The sequence below is a fragment of the Schistocerca serialis genome, chromosome 1 (genome assembly GCF_023864345.2).
Source record: "Schistocerca serialis cubense isolate TAMUIC-IGC-003099 chromosome 1, iqSchSeri2.2, whole genome shotgun sequence".
In the NCBI taxonomy this organism is placed as follows: Eukaryota; Metazoa; Arthropoda; class Insecta; order Orthoptera; family Acrididae; genus Schistocerca; species Schistocerca serialis.
Window position 1 is genome coordinate 528792297 of NC_064638.1, and position 26771 is coordinate 528819067.

At 39.0% G+C, this 26771-nt stretch overlaps 1 protein-coding gene across 3 annotated transcripts in view; it reads left to right on the forward strand.

The window, feature by feature from the left end:
• The first annotated feature begins 1689 nt into the window (after positions 1 to 1689).
• The window catches only part of LOC126474890 (peroxisomal membrane protein 2), a 58002-nt gene continuing 32920 nt past the window's right edge, over positions 1690 to 26771 (forward strand). The window contains exons 1-3 of one of the 3 annotated variants that reach the window (XM_050102396.1): positions 1690 to 1841; positions 2299 to 2393; positions 14876 to 14971. In XM_050102396.1, coding sequence (XP_049958353.1) covers positions 2305 to 2393; positions 14876 to 14971 — 185 coding nt within the window. In that variant the 5' untranslated portion in view covers positions 1690 to 1841; positions 2299 to 2304. The other 2 variants (XM_050102402.1, XM_050102386.1) reach the window with 2 other exon arrangements.

Genomic DNA, 26771 nt, shown 5'->3' on the forward strand with positions numbered 1-26771 from the left:
ATGTGGTGTGTTCACACGACACAAACCCCAAACTACTACTCGCCCGCCATCTGTCGGTGTAGAAAAGAAATATCAGTGGCAAGCGACTACACTCCCCGTAAACTTCAAAAATTTAATTCAGTTATTTTGAAATATAGAAATGGAGGAAGTTCCGTTGTGGTCTGTGTTCCCAACTTGTGTTGCAAAAAACATTCAGATCAACCGCAGGAAACAGAGAAAGCAGTCAAAATGGTGTAGACAGTGGCTGCTAAAGCGAAAGCAGTTTTCCCACGTAAATTTACTGCGAGAGTTGCAGGGCGAACCTAACGACTGGCGAAATTATTTGCGGATGGATGTCGAAACTTATAATTATCTCTTAAAGCGTGTAACCCCTCATATTATGAGAAAAAATACTTGTATAGAGAAGGGCAATTTCTCCTCATGAACGGCTGGCGGTAACATTAAGATTCCTATCAACAGGAAGGAGCTACAGCGATTTGGAATTTTCAACTGCAATATCGAAACAAGATTTGAGTGAAATAATACCCGCAATTTTTCAATTAGAGCATTGTATGCTGCTGTCTTTTTGTCTCGGTCACCATATTCTTTACTTTCATCTTCCACAAACATGGGTGGTTTCTATATATTTCAATGAATTCACTTACAAACTCTCGAGAACACTGACGCGCATCGGCCATGTTAATGCCCTGTGCGCACAAATACAAACACTAGACTGAGCAAACAGCTGTTTCGCGCCAGATTTGCGGCGATCTCCTGTCCACACGCTCCAACTTGTCTGCGCAGATGTGGTTTGAACCCACAGATTTGAGAGGTTTCGCTTAAACCTCCAACTCCAACTTCCAGGTTTGCACACACCTCATGTTGGTGCAAATCTTCTGTCCACACGCAACGATCTGTCTGCGCAGATGTAATGTGCGCAGACATTTGCGCAGACAGATCGTTGCGTATGGACGGGCCTTTAGGGTTTTAATGCTCTCGCCCGTGGGAGGCATTTCTTTCTATCTTTCACTAATACTTCTTGGTTTCCTACAATCATCGTCATCTGGATTGGATGGAGAGTTACCTATTCTAAAAGACCCTTGTGTGCACTCTACACATAGTCAGCTACCTGAGTAGCAGCCTCTGATGTGTAGTGAACACCTGACCTAGTTGGGGGGATTCTACACTTCTCAACCTTGTGGCGCAAGTCGAGGAAGTTACAGCCTAGCTTGTCACAGAACCTACGAAGTCTCTGGTTAGTCCTTCCATTCAATTCAGAACTGAAGGGCCACGATCAGTTCTGGGGACAATGTTGCAAAATTGTGTGTTTCATTGAAACCCCACACACAATGCTGGTCTTCTCAACCTTCTCAACCAGACGACAGGCATCATTTATTCCGACGTATGTCACAATCTGCAGTTTGTTGCACCCTGTCCCCTCAATGGTTGTTGGAATAGCCTATTCACCATGTCGGATGAGGCCCCCATGCATACACACTGAGTGCATCTTGTGTCCTTTCCTGTCCCTTGCGGCCATTTCCCTTTGTTGCATGCGGAAACAGGGGTTCGAAGGGAAATTGATTATTTAGGAAGCAAGTGTAGTTAAACCAACGAAGTACTTCTTTAGAAACTCCGTATTTCCGAGTTAAGTCTGTTAGGAAAGAGAAAGGGGTTGAATTCCTAAACAAGCTACGAAGACCCTTGGCGAGACAAGCGCTTTCGCATGAACTGCAAACACGTTGGTTTATTAACATTTACTGCACGTATAAGATGAGAGAAGCCCCTGCAAAGTAATGGTACGCGTAGTGTACGTGTAGCTTCTTCAAAAGTGACGAGCATAGCAGATATTCCTGCTGGAACGGGCATGTATCTTTCGGTTCTTGATTGCTTCCTTTCAAAGATTACATTGTTTTCAGGAGGTAAATAATGCTATCAAAACAGTGGCTGCGGGTGACGTTTGGGGTGAAAGGTTATAAGTGTTAATATCTTGAATCATTGCGCAGAAGTTACAGTTTTTGCAGCTTATAACACCGCTGTACGAATTTTAGCGTGGCGTTTTATGAGTTAAAGGGCTTGCATATTTCACGGTACAGAACACATATTCAGTAATTACTTTTTTATATCTGCTTAGTCATGTTTCTAGCGCAGACTGTGTTTTACGGTTAATATGCCAGTATTAAGACGATTGCAGAGATTACGAAATGCTAATACGTATTGTCGTCACTGTTAATGACAGTTACGACTGAGCTCTATATTCACAAGTTGATAGCATCCACAACCTGTGTTCATTGTTATTTATATTCATTTTTATCTTTGCAGGGGAAAATGGCTCTGTCGAAACCAATATATAGTCTGATGGAGAAATACTTTGAACAACTGTACACGCATCCCATAAGGACAAAATCTATCAACAGGTATTCAAAGGCCGTTACCAGTGGACGTTGATTGTAAGAGTATAATTCGGTTTTGTACAAAGTGAAGACAGTGAGAAGACTGTTCTTTTGTTATAAATCCTTTGTGTCATAGAAAAAGTTCCCATTTCTTAATGAGGTTTTAGTTTGACCAATTATTTCCTTTTGTTGTCCCATCAATATTAAGTGCATATATTCATGGTTAGGCAATGTACGAAATTACACCTAAAATTGTGTACGGTACAGTTCACCCAAAGACACTCAAAACTTACAGCTTCATAATTGTAAGGCCTATGGTGAATTAAAGAGCACTGGATAAATATGAAACTGTGTTAGATGATGCGCTCGGGTTGGTTGCTGTAACAGCCTCCCTGAAATCTTTGTCATAACTGAAGTGTAGCTGAACCTATGATGTAGCTTGTTTTGGAAGGTGCCTATTTTCTTTTTAATTAACGAAAATGAATTTTTGTTCCATAACATAGCCCAATGGCTGTTTTCGGTCCATATTTAATGCACTTTTTGTTACAACAACTAAACTGTGATATCAATTCCAAAGTGCTGTGTTACATAATATTATTTTGGTGCTTGCTGTTTTGTTGGAAACTGGCAAACCATGGCTCTGTACAAAATACAAGTTGATTCTTGCAAAGAAGAAAACAACAGTAATCAGCCACTGTTGATAATACTCACACAAATATCGCTGCTACTGGTTTTGAACTGACATTCATGTTCAGATTAAAAAAAAGAAATCACACTTTGAGAAGTGCCGGCAGAATGTAAATAATTTAGGAATGACTGAGACCACTCATTGAATAGTGGAAGGCTGGAGCCATTGACAGTCATAATGAAAACAATGAAAATCTGGAAGGTTTTGAAGCGCCTGGGTGTGTGCGCGCGCGCACACACACACACACACACACACACACACACCAAGTAAAAAAACTTTGAGCTAGAACTGCGACACAGTGAAAATGTTTTTGTATTTCCAATAATTTCAAAAAGTTAAGAGTGTGCGCAAACTTGTGTGTGTGTGTGTGTGTGTGTGTGTGTGTGTGTGTGTGTGTGTGTGTGTGTGTCTCAGGTGGTCATGTTTCGAAATAATTGAAAATACAAATATTTTTCACCGTGTCAGTGTTCTTGCAGTTTTAGCTCATTGTGTTCTATCTCAGTAGGATCCAACTTTCAGAGCTGACAGTGCTCAAATTACTTCAGGTAAGTAACAAGAAAGTGTCCAAATAAGCTTTTGTGTGGCGATAAGTAAACTACCACATTCAGAACAAGTCACCATAACCACAACAGTGTTGTTTACATGTTGTGAGTGATATTCCATGCTGATTTGTGGTAATTAATGAAAGGCGTTCTGTTTGCTTCATATCAGTGATAAGATGAGTACTACACAAATTGATGTAGTATTTAACAGTATGATACCATGTCAGTAGACTGATGTCATTAACATATTGAAGATACGAACCTCAAGAAACTGCCAGGTGTTGATATACTAACAGCACAAAAACATTAGTGAAATAAAATTTGACAAGTCACATCTAAGAGGATAGGGTGTTTTGAGCCAGGATTGTTCCTGTTATCACCACCTTCAAACATGTTAAAAACTTCAAAATATCAGACCATAGTGGGAAGGTCGATGTTTTGATCATATAACTGTAGTATTCACAATGTGTGTAAAAAATGAGATTGTTGTGACACATTCATTGGCTTTGCCAGCTGTCAACCAAACTATCATCTTCAAAACTAACTAAGAGCTTGGGCTACCTTCGCAATTTCATAAATAAAAAACATTTTAGGCCTAGTATACAACACACTCCAAAACAACTTCCCTGTCACTATCTCCTCTAGATATATACATAGGTCCGATAAAAAACATGATCTAACCCACAGTCAACAAAAAACTAACAAGTTACTATTAGCAAAACATACGACAGACATCTACCACTGCAAGTTACAAACAAAAACATCCCAGGTGCTATTTGTGTAGGATATTACATCACTAAACCCAAGAATCATATCCTTTGAATAAATAACAGGACATTGTACTGTGTTTTATTAATAGTATCTAATTGTTAGTCTAAAATGTAACAAAATTTTGAATTGACTTAGACAGAAATAAAGTTACATATTAAACCAGCATATATACCAAACCCCAGTCCATATTCTCAGTTGTATCTGTCATATGTTAATCATCATCTTGTAGGATTTATTTGATTGCCAATATGATTCTTTGATTTGAGTTTAGTTTTCAGTATTCTGTACTTCAGTTGGTAAAAATGGACCATTATAGTATCATTTGGTTGTCCGTCCGTCTGTCCATCCAAATGATGATTAAGTTCCCTTTTTCTCAGGAATGGGATGAAATAACAAGTTGACATTTGTGTGAAACACTGAGTTCTATAGTCCCTTGGTGATGTAAAAAAATGTAAGGTTAAAAGTCAGTGCAGTCAAAAGATATGGCTATTTGTCTCGCCTATTTTGATACACGCAAACTCACTCATCATACCCTAGAGGGTAATTCCCATTGAGCTAGAATCATGAAATTTGTCAATAATAAAGCTTTTACAGTGCAAAAATATGAAAATTATTATGTTGTAATTATATCACATAAAAAATATCTTTTTGCCATTAGAACACACATTGCATCCATCGTCCATCAGAGGCATAATAGATAAATATTAGTGCACGTAAACATAAGGTGTAAGTAATAGTCATGTGTTAGTAAGTAAATAAAAAAAAAAGCATGTTCTTGGAGTCTTTCACAGCGGCATGACGGAATAAAATCTTCTCGTTTTTCAAGCTGCGTCAATTCCAATAAAATTCCTGAGCTCTCGACTGCTAGCTCTGCCATCATCAGCAGGAGAAGAACTACTGACTGCTGGGGCGGGCACTATTTCCCGCTTATACGCCTATGATTACACCTATTGTCACCCATCAAAGGGGGCCGAAACGACATGTGCACAGAAGATGAGTTGGACAACTTATAGCAGTTGGAATTGATGCAGCTTGAAAACCAAGAAGACTTTATTAAATCATCTCACTCTACATATACACACTGAAGTCCCCTGCTCTCTTATTTTCCTACGCCCGGTTTGGTTACAGGAGCTACAGTAAAGATTGTGATACATATATTTAAATAGTTTTATCTTGCCAATATCAATAATGGGCAAAACTCATTGCGATTTTCAATTCCCAGAAATATCTATATACATAATTAAGTGGGAGTCCTACTCGCACTTGGCCATTCGTCCCCCACCACCACCACCACCACCACCACCACCACCACCACCACGACTCCTGTCTTACAGGGTGATAAGTGAAAGTCGTAAAGAGATTGGACTTATGTTCAGGAGAAGTGGTGGTCAAATCTTGACCACTTAGATTTAGATTTGGTGGATTCCTTCAATTAAGAGGCGAATTTCAGGGTATTTTAGAAGAAAGACTGCACTTTTGCCTTTCCCATCATCCCACAAAAGTGCCAAAATACTATACCCTTAACTTTTATTTTTGTGTAACAACTGCTCAGACTCCGTTGCACATATTGGAAAATAAATTAGTGTAATGGTGTAGGGGGAACACAGCAGAGGTTGGGCACGTGAGAGTAGTGATTGTTGTAGCTCATCTTCGAGCTTCTTTTCTGTGAGAGATCACAACACAAAAACACCCTCTTTGACAGAACCCTAGTTATGTTTGAAAGTACCTCTTAGCAGAAAGTTTACGCTATACAATATCATTAGAAAAGAGAGTTAATAATTGAAACACGTACAGGGTTGTGGAACATCAGGGCATATGAGTGAGTGCATAAATAACAAGTAAAGAAAGTTGGAATACAGTGGAGAGATGCGAGAAGTTCTGCAGAGTGGTAGAATATTTGAAGTAATACAGTGACCTAGAGACTGAATTGTATATGAAAGTTGCTGCAAGCAATAAAGACAGTGAGTGACTCTTTCTAAAATAGAAAAATGTGTGTTATGGCAAGCTTGCAACAGACTGAGACTGAATGATGGCACGGCTGTACAAGTAAGATGATGTAATTTATTAACAAATGAGAGCACCACAGAAATATTTCCATTAAACATAACAGAGACAGAATTTATAATGACACAGCCTACATAAAATGTTTCACAAGATTATTAACAGTTGGGTCTCAGTGCTTGGAGGTAGCCGATGGGGCTGAATGCCCCTATATGTGATGAGTAGCTGTCTGTCCTAATTCATATTGTTGTTGTTACTCCATCCCAGATTTTCAGTTATTAGATTGCTCAAAATTGGATAATAAGACCATAAATTATATAACTACAAAATATTGAGAGTCCAGTGACAAGATAAGATTATGGCAGCCATACGTGGTTGTTTCACAGACCTTTCAGAACTGCATGTCACGTGTGGAATCTCCTTACTGAGTAGCCATTCAACAATTTACATTTGCCCTGAAAGGAGATTATATCAGAAAAGAAGTACATTATTTTTTTTTAAATGGTTTGCTGCCAGTATGAGTTCTCTCTTTGCTCTTGTATAAGCGCATGTTGTTGAAAAGGTAATTTACTCTCTGTCAGCAATGAGAATGGTGAAGAGTCCATATCTTGTTCAAATCTGGACCAGTGTGCTGCTAACAAATAAGCCTAATTTGTTTTTCTTCAGGAAGTTGTATACATTAGTAAAGTTTCTGTATCAAAATGTAGGTCTTTGGAGTACATTTTACTGTCTGTCTTTTGCAGTCCCCACATCATTTTATTTTTTCCATGAATTCAGAAAACTTTACTTTTCTTTCTTGTATTTTTTAATTCAAATATAATATTTTTGGTAATGACTATGATAAATGTTCCTCCTATTATGGGATTGAATCATTATTAGTTCTATATTGAAACATACATGAACCCACAGTATGATCATTGATATTGATAACACAAACAACAGGTGACACTCAACAGACTAGGAACAAATACTGCAAATAATGCAAACATACCATTCAGCGTCAGTCCTCTCTGAGCTTGATTGGACTGACAGTATCTGTGAACAGAATGGGCATGATATTTGCAGGCAAGTTTGAGTCTTGAGCCCTTATCCTTTATTAATTTTTCAACCACTATGGAATTTAAAGTATTCCCCAACAGAATAACATACGAGAGTGGATGTAGCCTATGTATGCCCTGCTTCTGTGATAAGGAACTCACAAGTTTTGATCACCTCCAAGATCTCGTAATTGATGTCTGTCAATCTCTTAAATTGGAGGTGCTGCAACATTCCAGGCTTTCCAAACTGTATTTCACAGTTCTGTCCTGACCACAGAGATTATTTTGAGCAGGTGCATCAGTAGACATTGCAGCAAAGGAACTGTATTTCTTAAACTTGGATCATAGCATTGTCATCATAGCTCATTCCACCTCCATAGCCCTCTTCTGGATCACGTAAACAACACTTGTTAGAAATGAATATACAATTTTGCCTGTCTAAGGCAGCGAAACAGTACAAGGGCCTTAAACGACCTAAACCTCAAGCTCTGTCCACTACTGTATCTTCAACTATGCACCTGAAAATTTAGCTATTGTGAAGACTGACTTCCAAAGGTCAGCTCTGTTTAACACATTATCTCTGTCTAGTCTTTTTGAGTGCTTTCTATTGTAATGTACGTCTTCTTCATATTTATGATCCTTCTGTATGTTTTTCTTTCCATTTTCATGAATGAAAAGTAGTGCTGATAATTTTAGGTGTCTTCCGGCACATAAACCTAGTCAACTTGTTGTATTATTTTCATCTGTATGGAAGGGCTGATGTTTGTAGTACACTTATGAACATGAGTTGCCAATTAAACAGGAAGGCAGAGAGACAGGGGGGCTGCAGTACACTAAATAACAGCACCTGGAAGAAGGTGAATTTCTATGAATGCTATAAAATAGAAACACATTAAGGGCAGACAAAATTTCTGATGTTATATGCTACAAATCACCATGAAAGAATATAGAAAAGAACTTTTCTGACAGGAAATATTTATTAAAGGGAAGTAGCAAGGATTTTTCTCATATGTACACGCAGAAATTGAAGTGAAATAAGACATAAGAGCTGTTAGGTAATTTACTTATTTAGATGAAAAATTAAAGCCTAATTCCAAAAGGGGCGAGACTGTACAGAAAATTAATGGAAGTTACCAGTTGTCGGAAACAGTGTTTCCTTATTTACGACACCTGTGACAGGAATTTTCATGTTCTCTGTTATACTGTAGAAATATACTTCAGGTTGGAATATCGACAATATTAAGAAAAGGATATATTGCTGCTCACCATGAAGATGTTTTTTTCTTCAACTTAATAAAATTTAAATGTTCTGTTCCATCACTGTGATGTCTACACTACTCGCCCACTAGTAATGAAGTTACAAATTAATGCTTGGTGGTGGAGACAGTTTCTTACAAATAGTCAACACAACATTAAAACAAAACAAATACATCTTGTTCAAAAATTCAGTGTCCAACAAAAAGGGATGATAAAGGAGACAAAAATAAATATATTTGTGTCTAATGTTGTTACACCAAATATTCGTGTGAGATACATTCTATGTTGTGATGTCATGCTCTTGGACACTGAGTCAATAAACAGCGGGTGGCACTTGTGCGTGGATGACAGGTGCTGTGTCTATATGGAGTGATGTACATGGGGAGAACATTGGCCTGCAAGATCCCCAGACTTCAACCCATTAGACTTCTTTCTCTTGGGCCACATGAAAGCCTATGTGTATTCTACCCCTGTTTCTCGGAGGTGGAATTGATTGCAAGAATTCTTGCAGCGGTCACACAAATACAGAACACACAATCCATTTGCCAGTGAACACTGGATTGCCCCCTATGTTGATATTGGCTCTGTGCTAAAGTTAACTGTGCACATTTTTAATATTTATTGTAATGTAATAGTGATCAGAACAATAAAGCAATGGAAATCATTTAACACAATTTTTTTTCTCAGTCACACACAATAATCTCTTGCACCCTCAGTACTCTAACAATATGTGTTCCTGATATATGGTTGTTTTATGAAATATATTTGTTTTTATCTGCTGTATCATTCCTGTTACTTTGGACACTGAATTTTTGAACACCCCATAAAGCACATTGGGAAAAAAACAAGGTTCAAATGCTACGAATGGGATATAGATATAACATTATTACAAGTTTACAGTGTCTGATGTGATAATTCATTTATTTTCCACACATAGATTCAAGAATCAAGGTGAAGAAAACCCTGTAGTCCTTTCTGACTTCGATATCCTGATATTTGGAGGTGGTTCCTTTGGAAAATGTTACGGTTGGATGTCCTCGGGAAAGTTTGGAAGATCCTTTTCTGATTCCCTTTTTTCCTGCAAGAGATAAGTTTAAATCTATTCACAGACGCATTTATGTGTTTGAATTGCCTCTCAACGATGAAACATTATTTGTGCCTTGCTGTGACAGGGAAAGGAACATCATATGTAGGCTCTAGTGTTTTCTAACCCTATTGTACCTCAGGAAGACAGGGAACATGTCTGTATGTCTCTTGGTATAGATACTGATTTTTGATGTAATATGTAGGTTGACTAGTCTTATAGTCTTTCCATATAACATCTGGGCAATGGAATGGTTTGTTTCTCGTGTACTGCAGTTTGCAACCCCCAGTAGAACGGTACGTATACAGTTTCTTTACAGGTAGAAGTGTTATGGGTGTTGATTCCAGACTTCAAGGTCCTATGTAGTCATTCAGCCTTGCCATTGCATTGAGGATGACACATTGTTGTGTGTTGAAGTTTCATTCCGCATGCTATTCCCAAATTATTAACAAATGTGATCGAAGCTGTGTTCCTTGGTCAGTGATAGCCTGTGATGGAATGCCGAATCTTACAATTTGTTGCTGGTAGAAGGCCTTTGCTACTTATTCAGCTGTGTTCAAATGGTATGACTTCCATATAGGATGTGAAATGATCAATACAAATCGAGCAGAAAGTAATGCCATTAGAAGGAGCCAAACATCCAGTCAGGTCAATGTGGTCAACACTGAAAAGTTCATCAGTTTCTACAAATTTTTTGAATTGCGATTTTATATTGTGAATTAACACAGGATTTCATCCATTGTTGCATATCACTTTTTATGTTTGGCTAAATAATTCTACTAGTTAGCAGTTTCACTGTAGTGTTTATGCCAGAATGAGCTAAACCATGAGTATGGAGAGGTACTTGATAAAAAAAGTCTGAGGAATGTAAGTTCTGCTATTTGTAGTTGACGTGGCACACCACAGTGTTTTTCTTGATGGAAGTAGATATGACTTGAAGTTTAAGGAGTTGTTCCCTATTCAAAGTTGCTGCATTTATTGACCTTGCATTTGGCTCTTGGTGATTTCATCACAGTTCATCATTTTTACTTCAACTATAGATAGGGCACTTGCAACAATATTGTCATCATTGTCATGATCTATATTAACGACATAGTAGACAATCTGAGTTGCCCTCTTAGACTGTTTGCTGATGATGCTGTCATTTATCATCTTGTAAAGTCATCAGATGACCAAAACGAATTGCAAAATGATTTAGATAAGATATCTGTAGGGGTGCAAAAAGTGGCAGTTGACCCTGAAAAAAGAAAAGTGTGAAGTTATTCACATGGATACTAAAAGAAATCCTCTAAATTTTGATTATTTGATAAGTCACACAAACTTGAAGGCTGTAAATTCAACTAAATACTCAGGGATTACAATTACAAAAAACCTAAATTGGAACAGTCGCATAGATAATGTTGTGAATAGAACAAACCAAAGACTGATTCTTTGGCAGAACACTTAAAAGGTGCAATAGGTCTACTAAAGGGACTGCTTACACCACACTTGTCCACACTATTCTGGAGTACTGCTGTGTTGTGTGGGGTCCACATCAGGTGAGACTGACGGATGACGTCGAAAAAGTTCAAATAAGGGCAGCTCGTTTTGTATTATCGTGACATAGGGAAGGTAGTGCCAAAGACATGATACATAAATGGGAGAGGCAATCATCAAAACAAAGGTGTTTTTCGTTGCGATGGGATCTTCTCATGAAATTTCTATCACCAGTTTTCTCCTCCGATTGCGAAAACACTCTGTTGGCACCCACCTACATAGGTAGAAACGATCATCATGATAAAAAAAGAGAAATCAGAGCTCCCACAGAAAAATTTAAGTGCTCATTTTTCCCATGAGCCGCTCGAGAGTGGGATGGTAGAGAGACAGCTTGAAGGTGGCTTGTTGAACCCTCTGCCATGCACTTTATTGTGAATAGCAGAGTAATCATGTAGACATAGACGTCACTGACATGACAAATATCAGTCGAAAATTGTGAAGTATACTGCAGCTGTCTCATCTGTTGAGGAGATGTCGTATCATTGCTTTGTTTAAAAACAAATGTGAGTGGTTTATGGTCAGTGAAGATTTACAGAAAGGTAAATTCCCAATAACTCTTGATCATAGACACTGTAAACCTTCCAGGATTGACTCAGATTCTGTGAAAAGAATACAACTGGTTTCCAGTTTCTGTTTTCCAGTTTTTGGTGTATGGAACCAACAGCAACATCTGATGTGTCTGTGGATAGAGCTAGGGGTAACTCTGAGTTAGGAAAAGCCAATAATGCAACATTTGCAGTATCATGTTTACATGTCTCAAACATTTTCTTCACTTTCTGTCTGTCATCATTCCTTTTTGCTCCCTTAAGATGGGCACGTAATACAGCATGAGTTTGTGCCATTTCTTCAAGATAGTGATGATAGTAGTTGACAGTGCCAAGAAATGTATGGGGCTCATGGAGTTTGTCAGGTAACTTGCACTCCAAAAATTACTTGCACTTTCTCAAGTAGCAGACAGGATCCCTCTGGTGCCACCCAGTACTCGAAGGATGTTGTTTCATTTACTCCCAAGATTGATTTTGAGATGTTGATTCGAAGTCTGTATTTAGAATATCACTCTAGGACTAGTTTGACATGTGCTTGGTGTTCTTCAGTACTGGATGAGGCCATTAAAATGTTGTTGAGACAAGGAAACAAAATCCAGTCCAAAAATAACTTCATTAATGAATTCCTATAATGTTGAAGTTGCATTTTGCAGACTGAAATTCATTGCATTAAATTCATACAACTCAGGCTGGCATGATTGTAGCTGTCTTGTGCTTATCTTCTTCAGAAATGGGTATTTGATAATAAGCCTTAAACAATTCAGTTTTAGAAAATATGTTTTTGGCTTGCAGAATACAAGGGGAATCCTCTATCGGAGGTGCAGGATAATGGTCGGGATCTGTTCTTTCATTTAATCATGTATAATCCCGACACAGATGTATCGAGCCATCCTTCTTTGGCACCATGTGAAGATGATGATGACGTTTGGTTTATGGGGCGCTCAATTGCTCGCTTATCAATACCCATACAAATTCCCAATCTTTGCTCAGTCCAAGCTCGCCACTATTAGGAATGATGATGAAATTATGAGGACAACACAAACACCCACTCATCTCAAGGCAGGTGAAAATCCCTGACCCCGCCGGGAATCGAACCCGGGTCCCCGTGCTCGGGAAGCGAGAACACGGCCGCGCAAACGCGGCCTTGAGACCGTGTGGAGAGGACTAGCCCATGTAGAGTTAGATGACCTAATGATCCCATTGTCCGACATGAATTTAAATTCTTGTTTTGCCACTCCCACGCATTCTGGATCTGACTGCTTTGCCCTAGGAAAAATAGGTGGTCCTTCAGTGGTAATGTTGTGTTTGACACCATGTTTAATTTCGGTGAGTACCAAGTCAGGTTTAGCTAAATCTGGATACTGCAACAATAGGCCTGTAAATTTTGTATTTTGACTCATGGTACTCGCAGCATTTTCCTCTGAGATAGACATTACTTTGTCCTCAGAAGAGAGCTTGCCTTCATCATCTATTAATCTCTTATCATGGATGTCTACTAATTATTGGAAGTTATTAAAAAAAATCAGCCCTCAATACAGTTTGATTGATTTTAACAATGATAAACAGTCGTTGAAATTGACTTCGCAGTCCCAAATCGATATTACGTAGTTCAATCCAGAATGTAGGAATTTTGGTACGATTATCAGCATACAATTTGTATGATGGTTCAAATTAACCTTTGATTTTGTTGGAATTATGGATATGTCAGCCCGACTTTCAAATAAAAGTTGCAGTTCCGTCCCCTTCCCCCCACCCCCCCACACACACACAATCCGCCCACCTTTTTTTTGGTTACAAATAGAGGGTTTCGTGGCAATAGCCTTGGGCAGCAGAACTTGTCACTAATTTGGCTGCTGGGCCACATTTCCCTCTTTGGGGAAGTTATGTGGAGGTGTGCATTTTCCAGGTTTGCAGTGCTGTCCAAAGCAAAAGTGGTAATAATGGTACTTGCCTGTGGGGTTGTCGAGATTTATTACAGTCAAAGTTTCTGTGACGATACCTGCCCTTATAACCAGTTGACAGTGCAGTTGTTTGTTGCTCTAGCCCTGAAACTCTTCTCATTATGTCACTTATCTTTACCAGGACATCCTGTTGATTACAAGCATCACTTTTCATGACAAACAATCCGGGATTCATTCCTATTATTCTGTCAGCCATCATAGCCACTTTTTTGGGTCCCTTTTCACTGACAATGAAAATATTCCTTATAGGAACCAGAAGTTTTACTAGCTATAGTGTGTTAAGCATCTTTTCCGGCATATCTACTCTTGCTGAGGCTTGCATCCTGTGTAATAACTTTTCATCTCCCAGATCAACTCCACTGACTAGTTTCTTAATATGCTTATTTTTGCTTTCTTTGAATAGACTGTGTAGACGTTCCGTAGGCAACAAATACTGTCTCAAATATTCTCACAGTATTTTGGCTTTAATTTTGGCAGTAGATAGTTAAATTTAGTCTCTTCTATAACAGTTTTGTAAATGCTGAACTGTCTCTTCTTGATATTTTCTACTCGTCACTCCAGAAGGCAGAATTTTGATGCTAACCTTCTTTGCTTCCTGTTGATCCATGAGCATGCTTGTCTTCTTATCATCATGTTGGGATCACGAGCTATAACTGCTGTAATGTGTTTCATTTACTGGAACTCAAACATGTTGCTTAGCACTACCTATTAACAGTTTCCAATCTACATCCCTAATCACATGATGCTACCTGCTCTCTCTCTCTCTCTCTCTCTATCTCTCATGTCTTTCTAAGTTCATGAAACATAAATGTTCTGTTCTGATTTCCAACACTGCGATCTCTACAGAGGCTTTGGCTAAAAGCTCAATGTCTTTTCATTGTGCCTGTTTGCAACTCAACATGTCATCTTTACAATGAGTAAGATCTATCCTTTTTGTACTATTGTTGAAATACACTTCAGATAGATTTCAATCATTCCGTAACTCAAAGAATAACATAATTTTTCATTTAGTATTATATGTATCATTTATATAATAAGAAAACTGTTTGCTTCACGTAAATAACAGACATCATTCTTTTTTCAGCTGTGTAATTGCAGTGCTAGGAAATCTGGCATTCCAGTACCTCTCCGGAAATAAAGTCGTAAACCAAGATAGTTTAATTGCATATGGATTATATGGGTAAGAATATTATTTTACTTGCTATGTAACTTATTGTGTTTGGAATAGCTGTGATATTCATAAACATTCTAGAATAAAAATGTGAATTCATAATGAACGTTGTGTACAGTCTGTAGTTACTTAGCAGAGGATGCTCTAATAGAATCTACTGCTCTACGCACAGGATGGGTGTTGTTGTGGTACCTCATAATTTAATGTCAGTGTATTAGCCTTATTTAAAATGATTGGTATTTCATATTTTTATAGGGTTTGTATAACATTAAGCATGTAAGAGAAATTTGCCATCTTGTTACTGAGTAGATGTAGGTAAATAGTTCCTGTAAAATGAGTGTTAATGTTTTAGATGTACCTTGAAGAACCAGTTGACCCAATCCATCTCATACCAACACAGTTCAGCCTGCTTTTACCATGAAATATGGTACCCAACTGAAGTATATAATCAGTTCTTCTATAGACTGAATGATATTGTAGTGAAAGCTGATAAGAGTGTGTTTGTGAAAGACAGCTTCCTGTATCAGGAGAGAGTTACCTGCAGTACAGAAGCAGTAATCTACATCTTTGAGAATACTTCAATGAAGTAAAAGTTTTTTATCAAATCTACAAGTATGTAATCTGGCAGCTGTAATTATGTAAGGGCATCCTCTTTCGTGAAGTGTCCTCGAGATAAATCAGTCTTTAATCAACCTCACAGGGAGAGACTGTTAAACATAGAATGCAAAGAGCTAGTTACATGTGTGTGTGTGTGTGTGTGTGAAGCTTCTTCATTCTGATGTGCAGGGAAACTGATAAGTATTAAATCCTTAGCTTGACATTGAGCACAATGGCGTTAAAATGAATATCAGAAAATAGTAAATAGAGAGATCTACAGCTGTATCATTTGCTGACTGGATGTAAAAAATAAATAAAAGTGGCAACGTTTGGAAATTCCGGAATGAGACAATAAATATAATTGAGGAAAAGTAATGACAGACTTATAAATTATTGAAATGTGGCACATAGACACATGTACCTATTCAGAAATTTAACTAACTTTTCAGCAAGCACTCTTTTTTTTTTTTCTTTCTTGTGGAGGGCAGGAGGGAAGAAGGTTGTACTCCTTTCAACAACTGAGGAACTATTCATAAACAATCATTGTTGACATTGGGGGTTCATTTGGGTATTAGTGTGATTGTGTGTGTTAGGCAGTATACTTGCTCTAGAAAATGAGCAATAGCTCAAAAATCAGTTAAATCGGTGCTATTAACACGCTATACATCTATCAACTAGAGGATGCATTTCCTTATTTTTATTTATTGAGTCTTAATGTCACATAACCCTGATATTGACATGGTTAAATCCTAATCTGTCATTCATTCATTCCTTCTATTGATTAACTGATGTATGTTCCCACAGAGTTGTTCAATTTCAAGAAAAGATGTTGTGTATGGCAAAATGTGTTTAAATTGTATAAGTAGTAAATGTAACAATGCACCAAATAGAAGAGGCATTGAATCATTGAAAAGCCCACCGACAAGATTGAAAATTTGGGTAGCTTTTGGACAAATCCTGTAAAGTAGGATGTGCCCATGTTCACACACACACACACACACACACACACACACACACACACACACACACACACAACCCCTCACTACGTTGCGGTTTTAGTAGTCAGCGGGCTACAGTGAAGCTGTATTGCTCAAAAATATTTGTCCAAAAGCTAGCAAAGTTTTCAGTCTTTTTTTCTGTTCCTTGGGACAGTTCAATGCCATTAATATTTGATAAGTTGTTACTTTTTAATCCTGGAACTATTTACTTTCCACTAGGACTTTCCATTACAATACAGTATCTGTTTAAGAACTCTACGACAATTCGTTGTGAATTCTGTAGTTCAGTAGAGCTGAGTATCTGCCCTGTGACATCTCTTAGTCACCTGATCACTCTCATGCTCTTGCAACTGTCAATCAATAAATTAGAGAGAGAGCGCCCCAGAATAGTTTGCAGTGGTGCCAATGTTCTCTTTTTTTTCTCTGTTCCACTACGTGCTCCATCTATTTTCTTACCTAACATTTGGCAGTGGTGAAATATGTTCATCATGGGTAACAGTTTCTGCTTCTAATTCTCTCCTAAAAAAATATATCCAGAAAAAGATCACTGTTGCTTGTTAATGGAATATTTATCGTGTTGTCTTCGAGGCATCCACATTAAACACGTCATTAGCAAAGTAGGAGACATCATATGTACAACATGAAAGTCTACTCAAATTTTTCAATATGCAACCTGAGATATACACTATTGATAGTTCAGCAAATGATGCTATTTTTTGAAATGTCATATAGTCCATTGACTTTTGCTACTGGGCGTTACCACATTACCAGCTTTATGTTCGTAACACTCTATAAGAGGGACTAGACCTGTTACATAGTGAAAGCAGAATGTAGTTGATAAACTATAAGCCTTAATGGCTCACTATTTTCAAATTACTTAAATTGAATGTGACTTTCACATTTTATATGCCACTTTTGCATCTGTGCATTATTAAAGTAGAGTGTCTGATCTGAGATCTCATCAGGTAAGCCATAGTGTGTGTGTGCCTTCCTGGTTTTTGCACCAGGACTGCAGGAAGTGTTGAGTGCTATTGAAAAGGGATTTCAGATCGATTCTGTCTTTCCCGGAAGGCTTTTGACACTGTACCACAGAAGTGGCTTGTAGTGAAATTGCGTGCTTATGGAATATCGTCTCAGATATGTGACTGGATTTTTGACTTCCTGTCAGAAAGGTCACAGTTCATAGTAATTGATCGAAAGTCTTCGAGTAAAACAGAATTGATTTCTGTCATTCCACAAGGTAGTGTTATAGGCCCTTTGCTGTTCCTTATCTATATAAATGATTTGGGAGACAATCTAAGGAGCCGTCTTAGGTTGTTTGCAGATGACGCTGTTGTTTATCAACTAACAGAGTCATCAGAAGATCAAAACAAATTGAAAAAGATTTAGAAAAGATATCTGAATGGTGCAAAAATTGGCAGTTGACCCTAAATAATGAAAATTGTGAGGTCATCCACATAAGTGCTAAAAGGAATTCGTTAAACTTCTGTTACACGATAAATCAGTCAAATCTAATGGGCTGTAAATTCAACTAAATACCTAGGAATTACAATTATGAACAACTTAAATTGGGAGGAACACACAGAAAATGTTGTGCGGAAGGCTAATCAAAGACTGCATTTTATTGGTAGGACACATAGAAAATGTAACTGATCCGCCTACACTATGCTTGTCCATCCACTTTTAGAATACTGCTGCACAGTGTGGGATCTTTACCAGATAGGATTGACAGAGAACATCGAAAAAGTTCAAACAAGGACAGCATGTTCTGTATTATTGCAAAAGATGGGAGAGAGTGTCACTGAAATGATACAGGATTTGGGCTGGTTATCATTACAAGAAAGGCATTTTTCGTTGCGACAGAATCTTCTCATGAAATTCCAATCACCAACTTGTTCCTCCTAATGCGAAAATATTTTGTTGACACTGACGTTCGTAGGGAGAAATGATCACCACGATAAAATAAGGGAAATCAGACCTCGTACGGAAAGATATAGGTGTTCGTTCTTTCCATGTGCTACACGAGATTGGAGTAATAGACAATTGGGAAGGTGGTTCGATGAACCCTCTGCCAGGCACTTAAATGTGATTTGCAGAGTATCCATGTAGATTTAGATGTAGAATATTCCCTGCAATATCTGGTTTGTACAAGAATGGATAGTGATATCTTATTAACAATTAAAACCAAATTCGTTATAGAACACATTGAGAACATGTTTGGAGAGGTGGCAGCACTGGAAAATATGTAGAGTGGCACTCTCTTGTGATTAAGGCAACAGGTGTTGCGAACCTTTCTTTCCAGTTCCTCTCTTGGTTTTATTCCAGTTATTCCTCCTCTCCTCCCACCTCCACGCATATACAAAAGGTTTAACATGACTTTGGGTATAATACTTACCATGACTTGATTCTACATTGAACAGGGAATTATGTACAGCCTATGACAGGAAATATAGCCGCCACAAAGAGTAATTCCAAATTGTTTACTTGAAGTGACAAGAAAACTTAGAATTCTTAGTATGGCCCATCTGCATGGTCTGGCAACATCATAGGGTGTGTAAGTATCTGGAAGAAGTATTGTTTTCCACTACAGTTGCAGTGCTATATCGTCTCATGGTCTAACAGTAAATGTTGCCCACAGTAGACACAAAGTGGAAAGTTCCAGACTTTATGGTTCTACTCCAACTACTGCATTTCCCTACAGTACTACTTGAGTATGACACAGGACAGTACGCAGGTATAGACTATTTCGAAGTCTGAATTGCATAACGTCACATCTTAAAAATTTCTGATGTTTAGACATGCTTGAAAACAGAATTTTGCTCTAAGGTTATCATGTCAAATTGTAATTCATTTGTATTATTGCAGAACTTGTTTTTATTGCAGTGTTCCATTAGTTGATTGAATGTTAATGGCAAGCAAAACAGAAAAATTAAATCATGCAAAATATATTATCTCAAATTATGTAAAACAGTTTGTCAGTGCTCAGGTAGTTTGGAGATTTGACGTTTTTGGAAATCTACTGGTTAAGAGTTAATAATGTTGTCAAGCCAGGTTCAAAGTGTATTTTCATCTGGAAAGGCATTTCCTTGATAGCTCTTTTGTTAAATCAGAAGAGTGCAAGGAGGTGTCATTGTACAGTAGCAACACTCGGTGCAGTTATCGTGACTGTTTTACTTACACTGTGGCTGAAAGGTGGTTCACTTATTGGCAACAAATGCCAGTTGCTATGGACATGCCATTCAGGAACAGTTTTTAGTACCCGACAAGCTTTTTGTGCCACCAGATTCAAAATATTATCTGTTGAAACTGCCATTTGCTCGATGAGATGTCTTCTGTTTGGCCTCAGCTGTTAATTTCTTCTTAAGAAGTTGAAGTACTGAGATTATAATGTGTCATTAGAAATAATATTGCATAGCAATCTCAGTGAGTGAAGTGAGGTAGTTACAGAAAAATGCAAATTTAGTCATCAATTTGATTTTTGTTGCTTTGAATTAGAGTGTACAGTACATCTGCACGTGTGCTTTGAATCTACCACATTGAATGAAAATGTCAAACGAAGGTTAAATGGTAGCTGCTCATCGCATTTACCAATTATTGGGGCTTCCTGAATGTGGAAAATTATCTATGCAGGCACGATTGTTGTTGAATCAAGGAAGACATTTTCTGATGTGATTTGTCTGATGGCATTTGTTCCACACACACCACAAATGTTTCTTTTATAAGATTCATGTGTGGCACATGTGTAATTGAAACAGTATTCACACTAACTTGTTAGCTCTTACTCTTTTTCTAGCAAAAGTACACTCATTCATACACATAACCACCCAAACACACTCTTCTGCAGTTGTGACAAGACTAATTATTGATTATCGAGTATTGATTGCATTTGCCTGGGCAGGAGGTGGATAGGGACACATGAAGCAAGAAGAGGTTAATGGGATAGTGAGTGGTAGGTCTTTCAGGAGAGGGAGAAGCGAGGGACACATGAGGCAAGGAGGACTGGAGCAACTGAAACACATTGTCTGCCAGGTTTGAACAACATCTCATCGTGCCCTGAAATGGGTATGTCCTACCCATTATCCATCGCATCCCTCCCACAATGGTATACTGCCACCCACGAAACCCACACAATATCCTTGTCTCTCCTTACTCAACTCTGTCCCTCATGGCTCATATCCCTGCAATAGGTATACATGCAAAACGTATCCCCTACATCCTCTCACCACCATCTACACCATTCGGGTCACAGGCATCTCCTATCCCATCAAAGGCAGAATTACCTGTGGAAGCAGTCACATGATCTACAAACCAAGCTGCGACACTATGCTGCTTTCTATATGGGCATTGCAGCTAACAAGCTGTTTGTCACTGACAAAATGTGGCCAAGAGACAGCTGGACCACTCAGTTGCTGAACTTGGTACCTAACACAGTGTGACTTACTTCAGTGATTGGTTCACATGCTACACAATCTGATCCTACCGATACCAGCATATCTGAATTGCGCAGGTGGGAACTCGCCCTGTAAAACAAAATATCCTATGTTCCCATTCACCTCTCCCCCCTCCCCTGGCCTCAACCTTTGCTAGACCATGTCCTTCACTGTCCAGCTGCCACCCATTCCATACCAAAAAGTCCATTCCACACACCTAACCATCCTTGGTCACCATATCTGCAGTGAAGAGCATTCCCTCTCCAAATATACCAAGCATGTCACGGAGGTCTCTGAGGAGCCAAATTACCATCCTTGCCCCCATTCCAGCACTACGTAGCCATTTATTTCACCAGCAAACCCACAATTCTTTTTCCCCTTCTCTTCTTCTATCCTTTTCTGCTCCCCTTTCACCCTCCATTCCCCTCAAACTTCCCACGTGCACTTAGGAGCCCCATCCTGACCCACCATGACCTTGCACATACCAGAAGCAGCACTACACCTTTTACCACACCTACCCTGCTGTCCCTCCCCTGTCCATCCCATGCCGCCTCCTTACCCCCACCATATGCCTCAACCTTACCTCCACCATTCACAACAGATTGCTTGTCTGTTACCTCCTGGAGTTCGCGTTCGGCTCTTGCTCTGGCAGCTTAACTTCACGCTACCTGTAACTTTCCCAGTGGGTGTGAACCCTTCACCATCTTGGCTTCGTCTCACTCTATCGCCTTCATTTTCACAACCTCCACGTGGTACTTCGCGATAGTACCTTTGTGTACACTGATGGCTCTAGGACTGACCGTGGCGTCGGGTGTGCCTTCGTCATTGGTGCCACCATTTTTTGGTATCGGCTTCTTTTTTGGTGTCGGCTTCCGGCACACTACTCGGTATTTACTGCATTGCGACCACCTGAGTGGATGCCAGCTGGTGTGAGGTGCCTTGTTGCCAGTGCCAAATGGCTACTGCAGGGCAAGAAAACTATCAAGGATAACTTGTTCTGGTCTTGACACAACCAAGGGCTCTTTTGTGGAAATGTTTCTGGAAGTTTTCACCATTACTGTTGGATTAGAAAGTGAAACAAATGATCTTTGAGTTTCTGTTGAATGTATACTTTTAACAGTTGCATACCAATTGGGGGGGGGGGGGGGGGGGGGTCAGTAACTGACCCCCAACGAAGTTTTTAGGCTAAAATTCCTGTCCTGTTCAGTAGTTTATTTAATAAATACATGACATTTATAGTAATTATAATTGCTACAATCGACAATAAGAACAGCTTTTGGTTTACACTCATTGTTGAGTTACAGTGATTATTATAACTGAAGGTGTAGCAGGTCAACAATCACCACTCGCAGTCAACCGGTAAACAGTGTGGTGAGTGGAAGGTAATAGCTTTGTGGCATTTGACAGAATGTACAAGAAGATGAAATTGACAGGTGATGAAATTAGAAATTTGCTTGAGAGTTCTGACAATGAATTTAGTGGTGAACTATCCGAAAGCTCAAGCAGTGAAACTGAAGATGTAGTCATGGTAATTCCAGATCAAGTAGTTTCTGACAGCAGCAAGTTGGATGAAAGTGAACAGGGTAAGTATTGATTTTTATTACTTTTTGCAGATATTTTGGAGTATATTAGGAAGTGTGTCTTGGTAGAGTGCTTAGTTTGCTAGTGTTCGGTTCTGTTTTCATATTTTTATAGATATTCAACCAACAAGAAGATGACCCAGGCCGAAAGCACAAATTGATCAACTTGAAAAAGACATGGTGGCTCCATCAAGTATGATAGGGAAGAGAAGTCCTTACATAAATCAAAGGAGGAGGTCTGTTGCTGATGTAATGAGAACCCTGAAAGAAACTAAGCCAGGGCTAAAATCTGATACACCAGGTAAAGCTTTTATCAGGTACTTCGATGATAACATCCTGGATAACATTTTGATGTGTACCAATCAAAAGCTTGGAAATCTTAGGGAATCATCTGAAGATATTTTCATAAAAAATTCAAAAGCATTTCAAAGGGAAGAAATTGTGTCAGCAATTGGAATTCTATTGAACTGTGGAGTCCATAGACAGAACAAATACAGTTTACGTGATATATTTAGTAAAGGAAACTTTCCGATGTACTGAGCTTCATTTTCGGAGCATAGACTGAGGCTCTTACTGAAGTGCTTGTGTTTTGATGACGCTCTAACTCGAGCAGCTAGAAAACAGACCAACAAATTTGCTCCTATCAGGGATATATGGAACATGATAGGAAATTTCCTGAGTATTATAATCCTAGTGAGTCAGTCACAATGGATGAAGAACTTGTGACCTTCCATGGGCGATTCCTATTCAGGCTATATATTCCAACAAAACCAGGAAAATATGGAATAGAGGTGAACCTGTTACGTGATTCAGATACGAAATACTGCTTCGCTGCGGATCCTTACGATGGAAAGCACGCTAATGAGAAGAACCATAACAGTGGCCCTGAAATAGTTAGAAGATTGATTGAAATGTCTAACTTGAAACAATCTGGAAGAAATGTTACCGTGGACAGAAAGTTCACTACAGTTCCACTCGCATCTGATCTTTTGAAAGAGGAAATGACTACAGTTGGTACTATTCGAAGTGACAAACGCAATGTTCCTACAGAACTCCGTCCTGTTTGTCTAAAAAAAGCTACACCAGGAACAATCAGATTTGCCTTTAGTGATGATGCCACTTTAGTCAGTTACGTGCCTAAGAAAGGAAAGGTTGTTACAGTATTGTCAACCCAACATCATGATATGAATGTGACGGAAGAGAAGCCAGACATCATCCTATTCTACAATTGTACAAAGTCAGAAATGGATAGATACAATAAGTGTGTAAGAACGTACAGCTACCGTCGAGCAACACGTCGATGGCCAATGGTGTTGTTTTTCAACTTAATTGACATTGCAGCATACAATTCATATGTTGTATTTCAAGATACACACAAGGAATGGACAAAGAATTACCCGACAAAGAGTTCTGGAAGAAAGAAGTACCTGAAAGATCTTGCTCGTGAACTTTGTGACCTCAACATGAAAAGACGCACTCAAAATGCTGTAGGCCTACACTCAAAATACACTACAGTGTTATCAACTTTTGGGTATGACTGTAATCAGAATCAAGGTGCTGTGTGCAGAGGAAACAATGTTACGGAGCCGCGATGGAAAGTAACATGTGCAGCTGTGCATAATCTGCCAAAGAAAGTATGCTGTTACTTATGCGCCAGAAGCAAAGACCGTAAGTACATGAAGACTTGCACTTCTTGCAGGAAGTATATCTACCCTGCACACACCAAGAAAGAAGAAGTAGTTCGTATTTTAAAGTGTTCTGAATGTGAATCTGAGTAATCCTTGTAATTGTGAAATTAATGCAAATAAATGTAAAAAAACTATTTATTTTTTACTAAAAATGTCCCAGAAACCCTTTCCCAGTAATAATAAACAACATTTTAATCTTCTAATCTTCTGCCAAAATTATGGAAATACATAAGTAATGTGATTTATCCTAGATAGAGAATGTGTGATGGTTGTGGGGTCAGTCGCTGACCCCTCCCATTGGCATTGGCCAGTGCAACATACAGCATTGGTATGCAACTGTTAAGAGACAAACTAAATGAGGTTTAAAAAAAATCAAAGGAAGGAGTGAACAGGAATTTATGACTTTGGTTTACAGTGTGCAACTTTCTACATGAAAACGAGTAGATACAGGTCTACAACATGTCTATCAGAGGACAATAACTTTCTTTCGAAACATTCACATCCTATAGTGTTGCCAGATTGTGCAGATGGCCAGACTTCGAATTCAGTTAGTTTTATTGGTATATTAAATGAATGACTCAGAATTAATCTCTGTAGTTGCCAGCTGGCAGCCAAGTTTTACGTCAAAAGCTGTACCAGTCTGGAACAATAGGAGGTACAGTTTGTCTACCAGGTCCAAAAGACAACCAAGTAGACACAGCAGCATACATCGTAGCATTTGAAGTGACTTCTCTTCTGGAAAAAAGTAATGACTATGGACTACCATTGTGATTTTGAACCTGTTGTGCCACCACCCATGCAGCATTTTAAGTGCCTTGATTTTGGCCAGACCACATCCCCATGTGCTTGCAGGCTCACATGTGGCAACTGTGCCACCCACAGCATGTTGGGACACTTCTAAACACCTTCCAAACTTTAACTGCCAGAATCAACACCCCAGATGCTCACCAATGTGCCCTGCTTACAAAAGGAAGTGGAATATATACTCTTGATTGATTATCACACTTCAGTGCTAGTAAGAAATATGAATGCCTTTGTCCTGTCAACATTTTGAGTAGTTTTGCAACAACTGTTGAATAATCTTTGCCTGCACAGATAATATCAACTGCTCCCCTCTTGGGAGCCGTCCTCCCAGAATCGTGCAGGTTCACAACTCGACACATGCCAGTGGCTGAAGGAGCCACAGGCTGCAGGTTGCATTGCTGTCAGTTCTTAATCTGTACATGATCTTGAAACAAATAAACACCCACAAAAGTTGAAACCTTCAAAAGACACGAAGGAAAAGAAGAAGCAATCTTGCCCCCCCCCCCCTCCCCCCCCCCCCCCTACCCCAACCATTCTAAACTCCTCTTCATGGATATCATACCCTCCTAAATGGTGGTTAATCATGATTGTAGGCATGACTTTCTGCCACTGGTCCCTTCACATCCTCTCTGCTACAGTATAGTACAAAAGGTCAGTGAGTGAAAGAAATATGCAATGAGACGAACAGAAATTACACTTTTGTTCAGAGACAATAGTGATACTGAAGTGACCATGATTTATGAGGGTTTCCTGTATGGTACAGAAGGTGGGACATTGTCCTTAATAACATGTGTGATCACCATGGTTGGCAGTGTATGGTCTGCAGAGTGCTCCAATGATGGCCACAGTGTTAGTAAAGAGTTGTTGTGGTAGAGCAGTACATTCCTCCACCAGAATGGTTGACAACTGCTGGATAGTTGTTGGTGCATGTGGACATGCCGCATTCTCTCTCTTCAAAGCATCCCACACGTGCTCAATGGGATTTGAACCTAAGAACAGGCAGGCCAGCCCATTTGCGAAGTATTCTCTTGTTGCAAGAGCTGCTCCATCTACACTGTTTAATGCAGTCACATATTGTCATCCGTACAAATAAAGTCAGGGTTGAATGGACCCCTGAAAATAAGCACATGGGAATGGAGTATAATGTCACAATAATGTTGACTGGTGAATGTACCATGTTCAAGAATTTGGATTTTGGTACGCCCATGTAACTTAATGCTTCCCCACACCATAACATCTAGACCACCAAAATGATAGTGTTCAACAATGTTTCTGAGCGCATTATGTACTCCCATATGGTAAGATCTGGAAACATGTAGTGCACTCAAGAACACACGTGATTGTTTTAGTGTTACAGATGTTATGGTTTGTGGAAGCATAATGATATCTGATCCTTTTGCTTCTAGTTATGTACCGCACTGATAAATTTAATCATAAATTATGAGCACAGACCGGCAGTCTGTGCCATTGAAAAATTGATGGTTGGAGCAAGTGAGGAAATGTGTGTACTGACTTCCAAATCTGTGAATGCGGTATACTCACTGCTTGACATTATTATGGCTCTGTACTCTTTCTCCATATGTGTCTTTTTAGGCGCCCTTTTTGGTGAGACTTCACTTTTATGGGTGACACTTTGTGACCGCATTGAACTGCTCAGTTGGAGGAGCTCTTCAAATGTGGAGGATATTTGGCAAATGGACTGGCCAACCCAT